This window comes from Odontesthes bonariensis, chromosome 4, assembly GCF_027942865.1.
Source record: "Odontesthes bonariensis isolate fOdoBon6 chromosome 4, fOdoBon6.hap1, whole genome shotgun sequence".
Taxonomy (NCBI): domain Eukaryota; kingdom Metazoa; phylum Chordata; class Actinopteri; order Atheriniformes; family Atherinopsidae; genus Odontesthes; species Odontesthes bonariensis.
Window position 1 is genome coordinate 8,717,744 of NC_134509.1, and position 18,443 is coordinate 8,736,186.

The window sequence follows — 18,443 nt, forward strand, 5'->3', positions numbered from 1 at the left end:
TGTAGTTTCTTGCTCCTTTCACACCAGCCGTGCCTCTGTTTGTCTTCAGGGCATCTCATTTTATTGCCAGATTCTATTAAAGGCTCTTGTCATAGGTCTTTTTTTTTTTTTTTTTACAGCAGCTACTTCTGTGGACCACACCCCGTGCAAAGCTGTGGTCTGCTTTTGTGATGACATAAACAGTAGATTAGGTCTTTAGGCTACATGGGATGTCAGAGCAGGCTGTGTTTCTCCAAAGAACATCCTGTCTTTAACTCGAGCTCTCACAAGCACAGTGTGCACGACACACACACCCACAAACACACCACAGTTCGCTTTTAATTCAATATGCAAATTGAAACCGCAGTTCATTTGCTGATGAAAGAGGATTTATGCTCAATTATATCTTAATGGGTTGGATGTAACAGCATGCTCAGGCCGACAAATTTTTATGGGAGGATTTTTTAAATAACCGGAATAGACCGAAGTAAAAGTGAACTGACCTGACCCAGACAGCAGACCCACCTACAGAGCAACTGACCTCAATTCACCATCTTGTTTATGCTTTAGCTTTTATATAAACTTATTGCACCATATTTTCCAAGTATAATTACAAAATGTGTAGGATACAGGATGTGCTTTTTTTTTTTTTGTCTTTAGAGGTGTACACATTTCCCAAAGATCATCTCTTAAGAATAGATGTGATGTGTTCTTGAATGTGCAGAAAGTGCTAAATATCAACAGGAATCCTACTGAAACATAGGAACTTTTAAATGCATGTGTCAACGAGCTGCATAGCTGACTCATGCACATTTAAGAGGGTTTGCAGGCCGAAATAAAATAGATAAAAATAAAAACAAACAAATTGACAGGTTAGTTTAATTAATTTTTAATTGTGTTAACTCAGTAGGAATATTCTCTTTGAACAGATTATCTGTGTAACAATATGCAAGGATTTGGTATAAAATGGTACGAGAATCTCTTGGAGAACAGAAGATGCAAAAAAGATTGATAGAAACATAATCTCAAAACCACTGACAACCTCTGACATTGATTTAGCTTTTTATAAAACTATGAAAAACGTATTTGTTACTGGAACACAGAAAAGCAAGCTTTAACCCGGATATCCATTAGCCTTTATTTGGACATCCGATGGCTGTCCCAGAAGGCCTTTGGATGTATTTCCTTCAGGCATGGTCTATACTCAAAGACTTTCCAGACAATTCTGGATAATGCTGATGTGAATGAGGCTCCGAAATAAGCCTAAACACCAATCCGGACTGATGAATTTAGGTTTGTATATTGTCCATGTCCAGATCTTTGTGGCCTGTGTGTATAATTGTGGTAAATGTGCTCCCTCTCAGCACCAAGTGGTCACTAGCTGAACACCCAGAACCTGACTGAGTCATGCAACCATTGGCCTACTTGAGCAAAGGTGAACAAATTCCAGAGCATATCCAATGTGTCGACACCTTACTTCAATCAGTCAGATTCACCTGGTTAAGACTTTGCTCCATAATATTTTGAAATGTCCCTTGGTCCCTTCGTGTTGTATTTTCTATTACATTAAGACATTTGTATAAAAATTGTACAAACTGTTGCAAAATCATTTGCCTGTATTTGAGAAAGTCAGTGTTTGACACTGAAAATCCTTTGCACCAAATTCCAAAGTCCCTTTAAAGGCCTCCATTTGCTAAAAATAAAGTTTAAAACCTTGTTTAAACGATAATGTTTTGGTTTTGTTTTTTTTCGGTGTGTTGCCAAAAGTATTCACTCATCTACCTTTGCACGCATATGAATTTAAGTTACATCCCATTCTTAATCCATAGGGTTTAATATGATGTCGGCTGCAACTATAACAGCTTCAACTCTTCTGGGCAAGCTTTCCACAAGGTTTAGGAGTGTGTTTATGGGAATTTTTGACCATTCTTCCAGAAGCGCATTTGTGAGGTCAGATGCTGATGTTGGACAGAAGGCTTGGCTCGCAGTCTCCACTCTAATTCATCCCAAAGGTGTTCTATCAGGTTGAGGTCAGGACTCTGTGCAGGCCAGTCAAGTTTTCTCCCACACCAAACTCGCTCATCCATGTCCTTATGGACCTTGCTTTGTGCACTGGGGCTCAGTCATGTTGGAACAGGAGGGGGCCGTCCCATAACTGTTTCCACAAAGTTGGGAGTATGAAATTGTCAAAAATGTCTTGGTATGCTGAAGCATTCAGAGTTCCTTTCACTGGAACTAAGGGGCCAAGCCCAGCTCATGAATAACAACCCCGCACCATAATTCCACCTCCACCAAACTTTACACTTGGCACAATGCAGTCAGACAAGTACCGTTCGTGATTAGTCACTCCAGAGAATGCGTCTCCACTGCTTTAGAGTCCAGTGGCTGCGTGCTTTACACCACTTCATCAGACGCTTTGCATTGCACTTGGTGATCTATGGCTTGGATGCACCTGCTCGGCTTTTGGAAACCCATTCCATGAAGCCGTCTACGCAATACGCACTGTTCTTGAGCTAATCTGAAGGCCACATGAAGATTGGAGGTCTGTAGCGATTAACTGCAGAAAGTTGGCGACCTCTGCGGACTATGCGCCTCAGCATCCTGACCCCGCTCTGTCATTTTACGTGGTCTACCACTCCGTGGGTGAGTTGCTGTTGTTCCCAATCGCTTCCACTTTGTTATAAGACCACTGTCAGTTGTCTGTGGAAAATTTAGTAGTGAGGAAATTTCATAAATTCACTTGTTGCACAGGCGGCATCCTATCATGGTACCACGCTGGAATTCACAGCTTGAATGTACTAATCCTAAAAAAAATGCTGGGTATGGCTTTTTACAAACACTGCGAGGAATGGATTAAATTAGAAACCATCGTATGCAAGATGGATGAGATAAGCCCAATCTGGAAGATATGACTTTTGGCTACGATCTTCGAGTTTCAAGAGCGACCAGGGATACTAGCCAAGAGCTGGCGTCCAGGCCAGGCAAGCTGGAAGCGAACAGAGAAGGGATAGATATGTGACCTTATTTAATTCAGCTTCCTCTTCTTGAGAATCACATTCTGATGCAAACATTTACAACATTATTCCAATATTATCAGTGCTAAACAGAGCATAGCGTAAACAGAGTGAGAGCAAACAGGGAAGGCTGTGTCATCTGCTGGCAGGTAGAGACATGGGCGGGGCTTAATTAGCATATTCACTGAATGAGGAAAAAGGTACAGTTATATTCCAAGCCACTTTTAGGCCATTTGAGGTTTCATGGCAAAAACTTTTAAGTGTACCATTTTAAGGGGTACATGTGAGGTGGTTACAACTGCTGGAGTGAGACTTTAAACATCAGTTCGTTCAGCAGTACACATTCTCTGTATCTCTTTCATTTCCCTACGTTTTTTCTCTCTTCTCTTTTACAACCATTCGAATAACACACACGGGCAAACATCTCTCGAGTCCTGCGGTAGATTTCAAAGAAAATAAAAGCGCGAGCCGGTCGAACAACAGAGGGCGTGCGCTTGGAGATGTCAAAGTGGGCTACTTTTAACACCTAAACGATGCTTTAAAGACCGCGCTCCTTCTGCTGAGGTTGAGAAACGGCGGGGTGGACAAAGAGTGCAAGAGATGTAAAGTACCGAGAGAGACACAAAAAAACGTGTTGCCTCCTTCTGCAGTTTGCCAGCCCTTGTTTACTCTCCGCCAACCATAAACTGTTCACTAATGGCTGAGCGCATAGAGCGCTCTCCGTCAATACCAATATGTTGGTAGGGAGGGGGGGTGTTGCGGGGGAGAGGGTGAGGGGGACTCCCCGCTTCCTTTCTTGTCTTGCAGCCTGGTTGGCAGCTCCTCCGGCGACCTGACTTGCTTGAAAATGAGATACGCAGAGGCGGTTTCAAAAAAAGCGCCGGCGTGGAAACACAGGTAGTGTTCAATAACAGCACACCGATGCTGCATTGCGCTCCTCGCCGAGCAGGTCGGTCCTTTGAGGAACAAAATTCTCTCAGCGGCGTTACAGTCTGCAAGAGGCAGCGGATACTACTGCCAATTACAAAGAAACAACAAAATCACTTTCGAATGTCGATACAAATTTGACATAGAATAATATTGTAGATCACAAAAAAAGTTATAGCCTATTGGTTGAAGTATTTTTTGCCAGCGTGATTGTCTTCGTTCCTTTCAGTAATATTGTTCTCAGTACTGATGTCATATTATCACAAGCTTACATTCAAGATATAAATATATATATATATATATAAAAAGGCAAAGTGTGGACGATATCAGTTTTTTTTTTTTTTTTTTTTGCTAGAGAATGAACCAAACTCTCTCTAGCTTGCCCCAACAAAAGAGCTGCACCAGCAAAAATATGACTGAGCACTAGGCAGATTTGCATTAGCCCAGAGTCAGAGCGCTCTTTTCTCCCCGTCTCTCTTTGTCCTTTCTATGAATATGTGAATAAAGATATTTCCCCACCAGGAGCTGTCAGGAGCTGGGACAGCGAGCCATTTAATCTTCCTATATGACAGGAGGAGGGGGGGGTGGGGTGGGGTGAGGTCTGTCCCCGGTAACCGACACAGGCTACACTCACAGCGACCCAACACCGCCTCTGCTGCCTCTCCTGTTACAGCTCAGCGATCGAGTTACGTGGCCGGGGAAAATGTTGCAGCAGCGAGGAGAGGGAGGGAGAGAGACTGCAGCATCGCTGGAGACCGGAGGCAGCAGCGGTCCCGAGCAGTGCAGGTGAGAGGGGGAAAAAAGCCAGAGGAGGAGGAAGAAGAGGAGGAGGAGGCGCAATAGCTGGAGTGTGTGAGAGCGAGAGAGAGAAAAAGAGAAAGAGAGAGAGAGAGAGAATGCGGGACTCTTGGAAAAAAAAGACGCATCTACTCTCAGTCCATCAACAATACATCCATCCCGAGCACGGAGTGCAGAGGATTACTCTAAACTGATGTCGGGATACCCAGTTTAGCCCACCAAGAGAGGCTCTTATTTTCTGTTTTCATGAGGAAACACATGCTCTGAAAGGCACTCTTGTCTCCTCATAACTTGCGTTAAGGAATCTGACTGCTTGGCACGTTGCTTCACTGCGGGAAAAAGAAGGGGAGCGCAGCTTGATTGGAAGGTAAGCAAAAGGTCCAGTTGGAGCATCCCTCCCTCAAACTGATTTTTATTCTACTTTGGAGATGTGAGCTAATTTTTCCCCGGCGTCCGGATAACTGAGCAGTGTTTCCCCCCCTCTTTTCTTTTGTGTAGTGGTGCTGCATTGCAGTTTCTAACTGAAAAACGCGAGAAAAGCCGCTGTCCCAAATGTGACTGGAATAAAAAGAACTTACAAAAGGCATTATGAACTGACAAGTGTCCTCCTGTGACAACGGGATAGCTCTCCGTTATATGGGGAGGGAATTGAGGGAGGAAGAGTAAAGTGGATTAATCAAAAGCTGATGAATTCGTTTCTTCTTCTTTTTTCCGCAGCGGGATGGATTTCTTTCTTATATCTCCGAGGCTTGAAGAGCCCAGCAAGACTGCAGAGTTATTTTTATAAAAGTTGAAAGCCCACCATTGAGTGTAGGAGGAGAATAAAAGAGAGGATCCTGCACCGCTCAAGTGAACTACACTGAGCGCAGGAGCTGTTCCCCGGACCTCAGGCGGCTGTCCGCAGACAGCAGTGGAGGGAAGGCAAGAAAGGGATAAGTCAAACACCCACGCCGTGAGGTATACCAGTCCACAAAACACCGGTAAGGTAGAGACGAAGCCCCAGCTGAGAGGCAGACCGAGCTGCAAAGGGAGAGGCGAGTTGAAGAAAGAGCCATGCAGAGGCTTGGTGCAGTGCACTCCTCCGCGGCGCAGGCTCTCAGCCTCGTGGTGTTGCTGCTGCTGCAGCTGCTGACTCAGCCACCGGGTGCCGACTCAGCTCTCCGGTACCGTGTGGCGGAGGAGGGCCAACCTGACGTAAAGATTGGCAATGTAGCCGTGGACCTGGGCCTCACAGCAGGTACAGGCAGCGGGGATGTCACCTTCGCCCTGGAGAGTGGCTCCGAGTACTTTAAGATTGACAATGTGACAGGTGAGCTGACAACAGGCCTGCGGCGCATCGACAGAGAGAAGCTCCCGCAATGCCAGATGATATTTGATGAAAACGAGTGTTTCTTGGACTTTGAAGTGTCAGTGATCGGGCCACTGCAGAGTTGGGTGGACCTGTTTGAAGGCCGCGTTGTCATAACAGACATCAATGATAACACACCTGCCTTCCCCTCACCTGTTCTGCAGCTCTCAGTTGAGGAGAATCGCCCTATAGGGACCCTGTATCTGCTCCCCACAGCAACAGACAGGGATTTTGGGCGAAATGGCATTGACCGATATGAGCTCATCCAAGATAATGGAGCTGGGTCAAGTTCAACAAGACGCACAGCGGGAGGAAGCCCCATTGCCAGAGTAGATGGGCCTGATCGGAGGGGTAGAAGTGGGGATAATGGGGCAGGAGCCAGGAGTACTGTGTTTGAACTGCAAGTAGCAGATATACCAGATGGTGAAAAACAGCCACAGCTTATTGTCAAAGGCACTCTGGATCGTGAACAAAAAGACTCTTATGAGCTGGTCCTCAGGGTTCGAGATGGAGGGAACCCATCACGTTCCTCCCAAGCTGTACTTCGTGTTTCTATCACTGATGTGAATGACAACAGTCCACAGTTTGAGAGGTCTACATATGAAGCCGAGATGACAGAAAATGCCCCTCCAGGTACACCTGTACTGCAGGTCCGAGCTTCAGACCGTGATATTGGAGTCAACGGGCAGGTGGAGTATGTCTTTGGAGCTGCCACTGAATCTGTCAGGCGTCTCCTGCGGCTTGATGAGGCGACTGGATGGTTGAGCGTTCTTCACAGGATTGATAGAGAGGAAGTGGCGCAACTGAGGTTCACAGTAATGGCCAGGGACCGGGGTCAGCCTCCCCGCACTGACCGCGCCACCGTAGTTCTGGCTGTCCGGGATGAAAACGACAACGTCCCAGTTGTGGAGATCAGAAAAATTGGACGAATCCTCGTTCGAGATGGAGCAGCACTTGTACCAGAGAATGTTCTGGTGGACACACCAGTGGCATTGGTACAGGTGTCAGACCGAGACCAGGGAGAGAATGGGGCTGTGACTTGTACAGTTGTAGGAGATGTTCCATTCACCCTGAAGCCAGCTGGGGAAACAGCACTTCCACCCCTACCTGCAGATGAAGCTTTTGACCGGTAAGAAAAACCAAATGTAACCTCTCATAGTGAGTAACACTGTATAATACAGATAAAAGAGTCAGGATCATATCTCAAATTCAAGGATTGCAAAATAGATAACACATCACTTCGGCACAGTATCAGATAGTATATTAATGAACCTGTATCTGATACTCAGTCTATGTCACAGAACTCTTGTCTTTTTTTCTCAAGGAGACTTATAACAGTAAAACAATGTTAGGGTAATTGTAAAGTCATGATACATTATAAATTAACGTTTAATGTGAGGCACTTTCTTGCCTGAGGGTGTACACAGTGTTAACTAGATATTAAGCAGATAATAATGGTATTTTTGTTATTTAGGACTGGATTTAAAGTAGCCAACAAACGAGTGTGTGACTCTTCCTTTGGTACCCAAATGTGTGCTGCAAACGCATTATTGCAATTTGTTGGTATCCTTCATAGGTAAACAGTATGTATTATACGTGCATACCATACCTAATAACCCCATGTGTCCTCTTGACAACCGCTCATACAGCAAGCAGTAGCCACGTGGGCATTTTCAAATTTTCTCTTACACAAAGAATTTAAAGAAAAGTGCCTCAAGAGTTGCTGCGTGGAAATTTAATTTAATTTAAGTTCGGTTCAAGTACTGTCACTCACCCACTAAGGCCACAGGGCAGTTAGGCTGTTAAACAATCTGTAAACTTTGAGTATACATTTTCATTTGAGTGAAGGGGTTTATGTTTTTTGCTATGATTTCAGCAGCTCAGACTACAAATGTCAGTGCTCTTCAGTCATTTGTAGAACACTGCCTGAGGCTATTCAATAAATGGAGTAGGGGAACAAGTCAAGGCCCTTTTAGGATACTACTGCCATCATATACTGTATGACCTTTACAGTGATACTGGGTGTTATTCTGAATGTAGGGCCTCTCCTTGGCTAAAGAAATCCATTGAAGAAATAATCATGCGAGGGCTTTAGAAATCAATAAGTTAATTTGATTAAAATGCCACAATCACAGTTTTCACACTTGTATTGTCTCTGCAGATCACTGCAGTCATGCATGAAGATCTTTTAAAATGTAATGTGTATTAAAGTAAAGCACATTAGGGCTAAAAATATTCGTTCATTAATCCAATAGTTGATTGACAGCAAGGAATTTGCAATGGCATAATTTGAAACTCATCATTCTTTGGTCTCAGCTTTTGAAATACTGTGCAATTTCTTTTTTAATATATATATGTTTAGGCTTTTGTCTGTTGGTAGTAGAAAGTAAGACTTTTGGGGTTTGTAAAATTTAAGTTTTTCACTATTCCTTTTACATCTACTGGGTTTCATATAATAGAACATTACACACACACAGACACACACACACACAAAACCAACCCAATGACAACTTTCAAAAGTCAGCTGTTTTACCAAGTGGCATCGCTGTTATTTTGATTACATTTGCATAGATCAATGTCATTTCCACGAAATATGGCGTCTGTATTCAAAAAGTCTTTTATTTCAATTATTTCCACAGGAACAAGAAAAAGTACTTCTTACATACTTCTGCCTTGCTGGACTTCGAGGCCACAAAAGAGTACAGTGTAACCATCGTGGCAGTAGATTCTGGCAGTCCCAGCCTATCCAGTAACAGTTCACTGATGGTGCGAGTCGTAGACATCAATGACCATGCCCCGACCTTTGCCCAGAGTGTTGTGGAGGTCCACTTTGCTGAGAACAACTCGCCTGGTGAAAGGGTGGTCACTGTTGTAGCCACTGATGCAGACAGTGGCAAGAATGCTGAAATGGCATACTCCCTCGATCCTGCTTCTAATGGACCTTTTTACATAGACGCAGACAATGGAGATATCCGTGCCACTGGGGTTCTGGACCGTGAGCAGCGAGAGAGATATGAACTTCGAGTTATTGCAAAAGACAAAGGAACCCCACCTTTGCAAGGTTCTGCGACGGTTGTTGTTCAGGTGACCGACCGCAATGATAATGCACCAAAGTTTGTTCAAGAAATCTTCACATTCTATGTCAAGGAGAACCTGCTCGCCAACAGTCCAGTTGGCATGGTCACCGTGACAGATGCTGACGAAGGAGAGAATGCAGAGCTGAGCCTGTTTGTAGAGATGGATGGAGCTGATGTGAAGGTGACAGGCGAGAAGGTGGAGGGAGAGGATGGTGAGAAAGAGCAAGAAGAGGTCTTCTCCATTGAGAACAACACTGGAACAATCTTCTCCTCTGCATCGTTTGACCGTGAAAAACTCTCCACCTACACCTTCCGTGTCCGAGCTGTAGATGGAGGGGAGCCCCGCAAAACTGCCACCGCCACGGTCTCGCTTTTTGTGACAGACGAAAATGACAACGCCCCTTCAATCACATCCCCAGCCAATGAATCCTACACCCTCCTTCCACCTGCCAGTAGTGCCCGCACCATCGTCAGGACCGTAACAGCTATAGACTCAGACTCAGGCCCGAATGCTGATCTTCGCTATACTCTAGTGGGGGGAAATCCATTCAGGCTGTTTGAGATCGGCCACACCAATGGAGTGATCACCCTGGCGGAGCCTTTGGAGCGACGCCACAGAGGTTTACATCGCCTGGTCATTCGAGTCAATGACAGTGGCATACCCTCTCTCTGTGCCACCGCGCTGGTTCACGTCTTCATTAATGAGAGCTTGGCCAATGCCACCCTGGTGGATGCACAGGTAATTTTTATGCATTGATATGCATTATTCTAACATCCAGTAGGCTGCAGTGCATTTAAATTGACATGTTTTTTGAGACACTACAGCCAAAGCCAATTTTACAATTTTTTTTAACTGTTACAGTTTCAGACTAGTGGAAGGAATATATGCAGAACAGACAATTGTGTTTTTATTTTACTGAATTTCTCCACTGGACATTCACACAGAGCAATGGATATAAAATCAAATTAATGCCTTAGTTTTGTATATATGCATGATACTCAAAAAATATTATAATACAAAAAAAAGTCGGCATGATATAACTAAGCATATGAGGAAGTTTTATGGCGACATCTGATAAATTATATGTTACTATTTACATTTACATACTATTTACCGCTGCCTGTGTGCGCAGACCTGTTGAGCCACACAATTGGCAGTGAAAACCAGCAATGACAGTGATGAAACTGTTCTCTTATCTATTCATACAGTGTCCACACTGATAACGCATCACAGTTGAGGAGGGTAGCAATGACTGTGGCTGTTTAATAGGGAGATTAAAATGATACTAAATCATGGTTTTCTCGAAAGCGTGACACAAATGCGTCATTTTTACAGCCCACATTTTGTTGCAGTTCTCTGCTGTTCTTGGGGAAATAATTGTGTCTATATTTGTTCCATATAAAGAACACTGTTTCCATTGGCAATGCCAGCTTCTTTGTAGTTTAGATTATACTGGAGTGTGTTCTTTGTCCAGCAAGCATTGCTGCAATGACCGTGTGCTTGAAATAACCGTTATTACTGAAGTGGTTCTTCGTTTATGGTACATTGAACCGAGAGCATTAGGTGTTGTTACGTGTATATGTGTGTTTGTGTATGTGTGTCAGAAAGAGAGAGCTACAGAGAGAGCATTAAGGGTAAGTCTTTTGGAGAAGCACGGGGAGAGAGATGAGCCCGTCCCAGTTTTGGTCTTGTAATGCAGAGTAGGTTGAAGTATGTTTGAACATCTGAATAGAAGTTTCAACTCTGTAGTGGCTCTTTACTAAATGCCTGCATAATGATGAGGTTTAAGGGGTTAGTAGTTAGTGCTTGGGGAAGGTCACAGAAAACCACTCTAACCTCTTAGTGAGTAATGATTAGTTGGGGAGCAGGGAGAGTAGAAAAATACAGATGTGCTATTACTGAATAAATCTTCGTGGAGTCCTGGAACAGAGGACTTCACAGCAAGATTAGAGCTGGCTTGAAAGATCCACAGTGTGCAGAGGTAATTGACTAGACTCAGAGACATTACTGAGATACCAGAAATAACTAGAACAATAAGTGCTCAAAATTAGCTTATACTTTGCGGGTGGAAATATTTCTTTCCTCTCTGCCGTCCCTCTAATGGAATGTACTTTCTGTTATGGTTAAAAAGTGTTCAATGAAGCTATAAACCATGGCAGTTAATAATTACTAAAAACTTCGAACTTAAATGAATTCTTATTGACTGAGAGTTCAAAACGTCTCAGCGGCCTTGTGGTTCCAGTGATTGTTATGAGACTAACAGCTTGCGGTTTCAAACCCAGCTTGCAACCTGGTATGGGACACATTCTTATATTTTCTCTTGAGTAAAAGCTCCTGAGCTGTCAGGTCTGTGCTTGTAACGTGAGGCAGAAAGTTTAACCCTGAAGCTCAGAGACATTTAAGAGGAAAAGAGCACTTAGACAAATAAGAGGCCCACATCTCCAGAGATGTGGCAAACCGCTGATGGCTTTCTTAAATACGATGAAAGGATCATTGCGTTTTAGAAAGAACAAGAAATAAGTCCTCATGGCACTCTGTTGAACCTGTGTAAAACGTGAAATACAAGCATAAAATTTACACTCCAAGCATGATTGGGGAATTAGCTATAGAGCCCAAAGATGTTGGGGTTTTTTTTGTACAAGGATGGTGGGCATTTTATCATGCTGTTACATTGAGGACTGACACACCTTCTGAGCATCAAGTGACTGAGCAACTGCAAATTTAGACTTCATTTTTCTTCCCTGAAGGTTGCCCCACGATGACAAAGACTGTGATCTCCAAAAAGACACAGAACAATGCAAATTCATCACTTTAACACCAAACTGCAAAGTCTGCATGCTATTATTTAATGTGACACTTTGTGTATATTCTGTCACATGACAATCACATAGCGAGAACAGAAACAAAAACAGCTTTGTGGGTCCTCTGAGTAGATTCTATCCTTGTTGCCTTTGAGCAAGAGGAGGAAAAAAGCAGCGTTTAATCACAAGCTGGGAGCGGCATCACCTTATGCTGAGATAACTTGGCACTGTTTATCCAAGACAAACATCCCAGCGCAGATAGAAATTGTTGGATTTGACCATCGACAAGTGAGAAGAAAGCCTCATGGATATGAAAAAAATACAAAAACAAAAAAATCAAGGAGATGAGGGTTAGAACAGAACACTTGGTAAGCTGTGAATCAGTAGCTGAAATGATCCGCATTGTGCCTAAGTGACCGCGACTATTGAATCAAACAATAGCATGTAATACGTCTAAACTGGTACAAAAGCTGTCATTGATAACAATACACATGGTTTAGTTTGATTGTGGGGGGGGGGTACTCGGTGGAGTAATTGAGTAAGTCATTTAAGAGAGAAGACCTCCATCTCATAATGAAGTCAGTGCGAGTGGTGGATGGGTGCCAGATGCAATTAGGGAACGAAAACGGCTGCTTCTGCTGCGGCACCGCGGTAGAAAATGACTCCAGTCTTTTCTCTCCAACAGTACTGGGTAAAATGCACGTTCGGTAATTATCTGTAAAATTATGCGGAAGATTTTAAGCTCGAGGAAGAGGGAAGCAGCATTTTAAATGTTGTGTGTCATCTCAGGCTCAAAGCCCTAATCTTCCGATTTTCTTTTTCATGTTTTTGAATAAGTCCAGGTGGTTTACCGTTCACATTTTAAAACAAAAGCCACCAGTTGCCAGAATTGCAGCTGTCTCTTTTTATGGTGAGTCATACATGCTCAGAGCTACGGTAAAGATCTGGTACTTTGTGAGCTCGGGTCAGAAGTCTGGTCAGGGGAGAGCTCCCCGTCTCGGTCACATCACGGGTATCTGCAGTGACGTGCTGATGACTTAATTCCTAGGAGAGTGGAGGAGATAGACAGCTATGCTAAGTCTAACTAAAGCAAGCCACATGCAGCAGAATGGAAGGATCCTTTGGGATTTTGGGATGCGTCAGAGGGATGTGCTCAAATGCAACACTAGAGGTGGCTGCTTATACTGCTGAACACTTTTAAGGTCCTTTGTGTGTGCCCACGGACACAGAGAGCATACAGGTCTGAACTTGGACGATTGTACAAGGGTCGCAGTTGGTTTTGTATCTCTTCTTCTCACACTTATGTACATGCTCACATGTGCAAGGACTCACAACCAACACATGCCTGCACTCACACCAACTCTACTGAGCAAAGGGCTGGAGCGTTCCTCATTTCTTCATATGAATGCTTTCAAGGATCCAGACTTCCGTGTAACCTTTGAAGTGGTCTTGAGCAATAGTTCTTCAGGCTATCTGAAAGTTTTTTTTCGTTTTTTGTTTTTTCCGACGTTGGCTGCATTTCAAACATTTTCAGAGGAATGTGTCTTTTCTTTTTTTTTTGGCCACGCCACTCAGTACTGACCTATGAATCAGTCAAGCATAAAGAAGGCAACCAAGCAAAGGAATAAACCAGTGTTTTGGCAACACAAAACAGACAACTTAGCAAATAACTCATTCTAAATTGTATCTTATAGCACTTTGTCTCTCAAACCATCTTGCAAAGGCTACATTCACAATAAATGCCAAAGATAACACAGTTTGGCAGACATGATTTTTTTTGCACCAACAAGGTTATGGCCAAAAAGTGAAACTTGGCAAAACATTTAGGAAACTAGACAATTTAAGGACAAAAGAAGAATGTGTAGGCTGGAAAAACTGATGGGATAGAGTTTTGTCTACACTTAATGGACAGCTTATTTAAGCTCCTATTTTTAAAAATTGTTTGTTTTGGTATTTTGTTACAAGTGGACTGCCACAAAGACACATAATTTGATCTCATTTCTTGTTGCATCAACAGAAATATTCAAAGAAAACACAGTTTAACAGCATTTCTGAGGAAAACAGGGAGAACAGGCTGAGGTATGCCGGACGGCACAAGAACTGGACTGAAAATCAGTAGAAATAGTTCTTGTGAAGTGATGAATCCTCCCCAAAACCCACACCTCAACATTATTAAAGCAATGTGGTGTCATCTTGACAGAGAATCGAACAAAAGGCAGCCAACATCCGAAGCAGAGATTTTATCCAGAACTTATCCAGAAAACTACTCACAAGAAATGACAAGAAAGCTAGTATGAAAGGGTTCATGTGTCGAATAATAAAGGTGGTTGGACCAAAACTTTGCACTGTACTTTATGTGTACATATGGCGCTGCCTTGCTTTTATTGGTTTGTGTTGGGCACACAGTATGGAGGCAGTGCAGGAAATCACTAGGCCAAAGATGCCCATGTGAAGGAGAATGGAAATGAATACTGCAAGCAAAAGAAAAGCGCTGGGGCTGACAGGAGAGTGGAGCCTGGCAGAGAAGCCCTCTGCAGTGAAAGCACAACAATGGAATACAACCAGCACAACTCACTGATAAACAATTAAACTTAACCCAGAGATAGACGGTGATGAAACAATGAAATATAACAGTGTCACTCTTAGCTCAAGGGAAACCAGACGAGAGAGTGAATAATGACGCTTTATATGAGTAAATGTAACATAATAAGCAAGTTACACAGTGCAGTGGTATGAGAAAATTCTGTTGTTCTTACCCACACTGCAGCATTGTACAATATTGCACCAAACTATTTCAATGCATAAGGACTCATTCTCTCTCTCATATACTCCTGCAAGCCTTATTACCAACCTCTCTTAGTGCAGCACGGATTAGATGATTAGTCTGTCTTTCCCACCCCTGCCCAGACCAAAGACAGGCTGCAGAATGAGTTGTCTTACTATCAGACAGCTTCTACTTGGTCTGGACTTGTATAGGTGCATTGAAATACAGCAGTGTGGCTGTCTGAGTTCGAGTTGCGTCTATGTAATGATTCTCCCTAACAAAGTTATCAATGGGGCACCACAGACAAGAATTCCACAGCTTTGTTGGCTCCCATACAGAAACGCACTTTAACTCGTAATGGCTTTGCTTGCGTTCTAGCATAACCTACTTTCTCATCATGATCCTCCTATTAGTGTTCGAGGTCAGTGTGTGTGTTTGTATGAATGCTCTCAGTCCCATATATATGAGATCGGTGCTGCTTCTATCTCAAACCCTAATACAAAACATTTTCAAGTGTAGATATTGAAATGAATTTGCATGGATTTGCCCCACAACAAAGAAATGATTATGCCTCAAGACCCTGAAGAGGCAAAATGAGTGGTTCTAAAAATGCCTGCTTAGAGCGCACATATTTTGAGTAACCTACTCTTTGATGGCAAAAACTATGATAGCAAAAACGCCTACACTATCATTTACAATAGAGATATTGTTCATTGATGAGACAGTAGATGAGCTCTTGTCTGGATATGTAGTCATAGTCTATCTCATGCCTTTATTTTTGCCTTCAACTTCCTCTATCTGCTCCTGGCCTCGATGTTTAAAGTTTTCTTTTTTCCTGTTAATCAGCTTTAAGCAGCCTAATCCAAGGCATTTCTCGTAATGCTGGAGATGATGCAAGATCATAAGTGAAGAATTACAGGCGCAACTTAAAATGCTGCAACTGGGAGGCAAGAGAAATTATATATTTAGTGGCACTCTATGTGCCTCGGAATAAACAGTCTGGTGTGTTCAGTTAAGATGAAGATGCTGTTTGATGTTGCTCTGTGGCTCCAACCCACTGTGTCATCTTTTAAAGGGACCAACTGGACACTTTTCTCATTGACAGATTCTTTGTTTTTCTACCTTTTTCTTGTTTACTCTGCAATTTCTTTCGCCCTTATCCTTCTCCCTTTTCTCTTCCATCCCAGGTGGCCCGAAGTTTGATGGCTCCGCTGTCACTGGACATTGCAGGGGACCCAGACAGTGAGCGGGCTTTGGGAAAACAGCGTCTCAGTGTGGCCATCGGTGTCCTAGCGGGCGCTGCAGCGGTCATCCTGGTTATTCTTCTCGTGGTCACAGCAAGGCAGTGCGGTGCTCAGGGCAAGAATGGTTATGAGGCCGGTAAGAAGGAGCCAGAGGAAGACTTCTTCAGTCCTTCGGGGGCTCAGCCACAGGCCGCCAGAGGCGGAGGATCCGACCGTGGACGTAAACCTCGACGGGACAAACGTGGTGGTGGTGGTGCGGCGGGAGGAGGGAAGTCAGACAGATCGCTTTACAGTGGTATTGTCACTGTCAATGGCCTGCGTCGCCATGCCAATGATGACGATGAGGAGGATTTAAGCAGTGCAAGTGAGCGCCTGGCAGCCCGTTACTGCGCTGTGGATGGTGACCCTGGCAGCCCACGCATGGGTGGTGGCAGGAGACACCAGTCAAGCCCAGATCTGGCCAGACACTACAAATCAAGCTCACCTCTCCCTGCAGTGAGTCTACAGCCCCACTCGCCCCCAGCCGAGGGGAAGAAGCACCAGGCGGTCCAGGAGCTGCCTCCCTCCAACACCTTTGTGGGCAGCGGTGGATGTGTGGGTAGCGCCGGCTCCAGCAGCAGCAGTAGTGGGGGCAGTGGCAACGCAGATGCCATGTCCCTTGGTTCTGACCAATGCTCAGAGTATGGCTGCCAGACTGGGAACAAGTACAGCAAACAGGTAAGAGTTCTGGAAACCTCAATATTGCTTTTACTGTGTTCCCTCTGAGTTTAAAGCCATCTTAAAAATCTTTTTCTGACTCTTATTCCACTTTGTGGCTCCTCCACGGCTTCATCTTCTCTTACTCCCACATCTACTGACACACGTCCTGCACATCCTGTCGCCAAAGTCTACACACCATTTTATCTCCAGAAAATAGCTGTCGGAGTGTGAGCGTGCATGCTTGTGTCAGTGTCACCATTCTAAGCGTATGAGCAGTGTGACTTTACCCCGCTGTCAAAAGTGTGTCTGTGGGTGCCCAGTGTTTAGGAAGATACACTGCGGGGCACATAAGTCAAGCCTATACTGTATCTGAATGATATGTAAAGGCATACTTGTATACATGCATGAATGTGTACGTGCATGTCTGTGTGAGACCATTTGTGTGAACCCCTGAGGAGTTCAGTTGGTGCAAAGACACAGAGGGAGTGGGCGAACAGTTTCTTCCAACAGGGTAATTGGTCATTTCGTGTCTCTGTTTCTCTTGTCAAGCTGTTATCCTGCTTTCCATTTAGCATGTATATTCGTTCCATAAACAATATCAGTTGCATAGATGATGGATGGAACACCATGCTTTGGTGTTCACTCAAGAAGTTGCAGTTGAAAGCTGACAAATAAATAAAGCTGATAGAGACGGTCACTCAGCCCCCTCTACCCACACAGACAAGAGACACATAGACACAGGTTCCATCTATCATGGCAGACGCACCGACACAGCAGGGTCTCCGCTGTCCACGGGGAGTCCTCCCAAGAGTGATATCCAAGTGACAGCTAACCCTGCTTAAAGGGGCGGTGTCTCATCTCCTTGACAGACAACTCTACATTTATCCAGCTTGTGGGGGGGAAAAATTTGCTGATGTGGTCATTAAAAGGGAAGAAGAGGAGCTTCTTAGGCTGATCAATTCATACATGGGCTCTCTGATCCTGCTCAACATCCGCACGCAGGAGCAGGCACACATATGCATGCGCACACAAACTCCAGAGGTTAATCCATTACGGAGTCAATCCTCTTAATCTGCCATTCCCAGGGAAAGAAAGTGCTTACTGGGAGAGTTTGGCGTTCATGCTTACGTCTTCTCAAAACATGCCAGCACACATAGAGAGTCACGCAGACACACAAACTGACAGCGTAATGATTTATTGATCGCATGGGGTAATTAACTCCCCTGGTGCAATGGGAGTGCACCCCCTCCTTCCACCCCCCAAAATATCCAACAGCTAGTAGTTTAATCCACAGCTCTATGTGTGTGTGCGTGTGTGTGTAAGCCAAAGGCTGCGTGTGCTCACGCATCACTGCGTTCGCTTACACGTCAGTTTTTGTTAATTTGAACAGTTTGGCGACATGGGCAGGTTGGAATTGGTGGGTTCCTGTCACTGTGCTTGAGGGACTGCTTATTATATTAAGGCATATGCATTTTATACATGTGTGCAAGCGAGAGATGGACTCGGGGAGTAATAGGTGGCACGTATGTGCCAAATGAAAGAATTGGGACGCCAACAGAAATTGGAATAGCATTAGATCAGGAGTGGAAGAGATTTCTGAAAAGTTAGGAGGGGAGAAAGCTTGAGTAAAAGAGATGGGGGAAGAATTTCAAAGCTACTTTACTGGGTCAGTGAAAGCATTAAAAACTCTTCATTTGAAGTCAGCCCATCATCAGACCAATGAGGCTACTGCAAACAGGAGAGAAAAAAAGAAAAAGGCAAGCAACTAAAACTGGGCTTCGTCATGGATGA

The 18,443-nt window shown here is 44.1% G+C and overlaps 1 protein-coding gene across 2 annotated transcripts in view; it reads left to right on the forward strand.

The window, feature by feature from the left end:
- The first annotated feature begins 4,653 nt into the window (after positions 1–4,653).
- The window catches only part of pcdh7a (protocadherin 7a), a 49,538-nt gene continuing 35,748 nt past the window's right edge, over positions 4,654–18,443 (forward strand). For both annotated transcript variants that reach the window (XM_075462785.1, XM_075462786.1), the window contains exons 1-4: positions 4,654–5,085; positions 5,436–7,195; positions 8,706–9,882; positions 15,897–16,670. In XM_075462785.1, the coding sequence (XP_075318900.1) occupies positions 5,772–7,195; positions 8,706–9,882; positions 15,897–16,670 (3,375 nt within the window). In that variant the 5' untranslated portion in view covers positions 4,654–5,085; positions 5,436–5,771. The remainder of the gene's footprint in view (positions 5,086–5,435; positions 7,196–8,705; positions 9,883–15,896; positions 16,671–18,443) is intronic.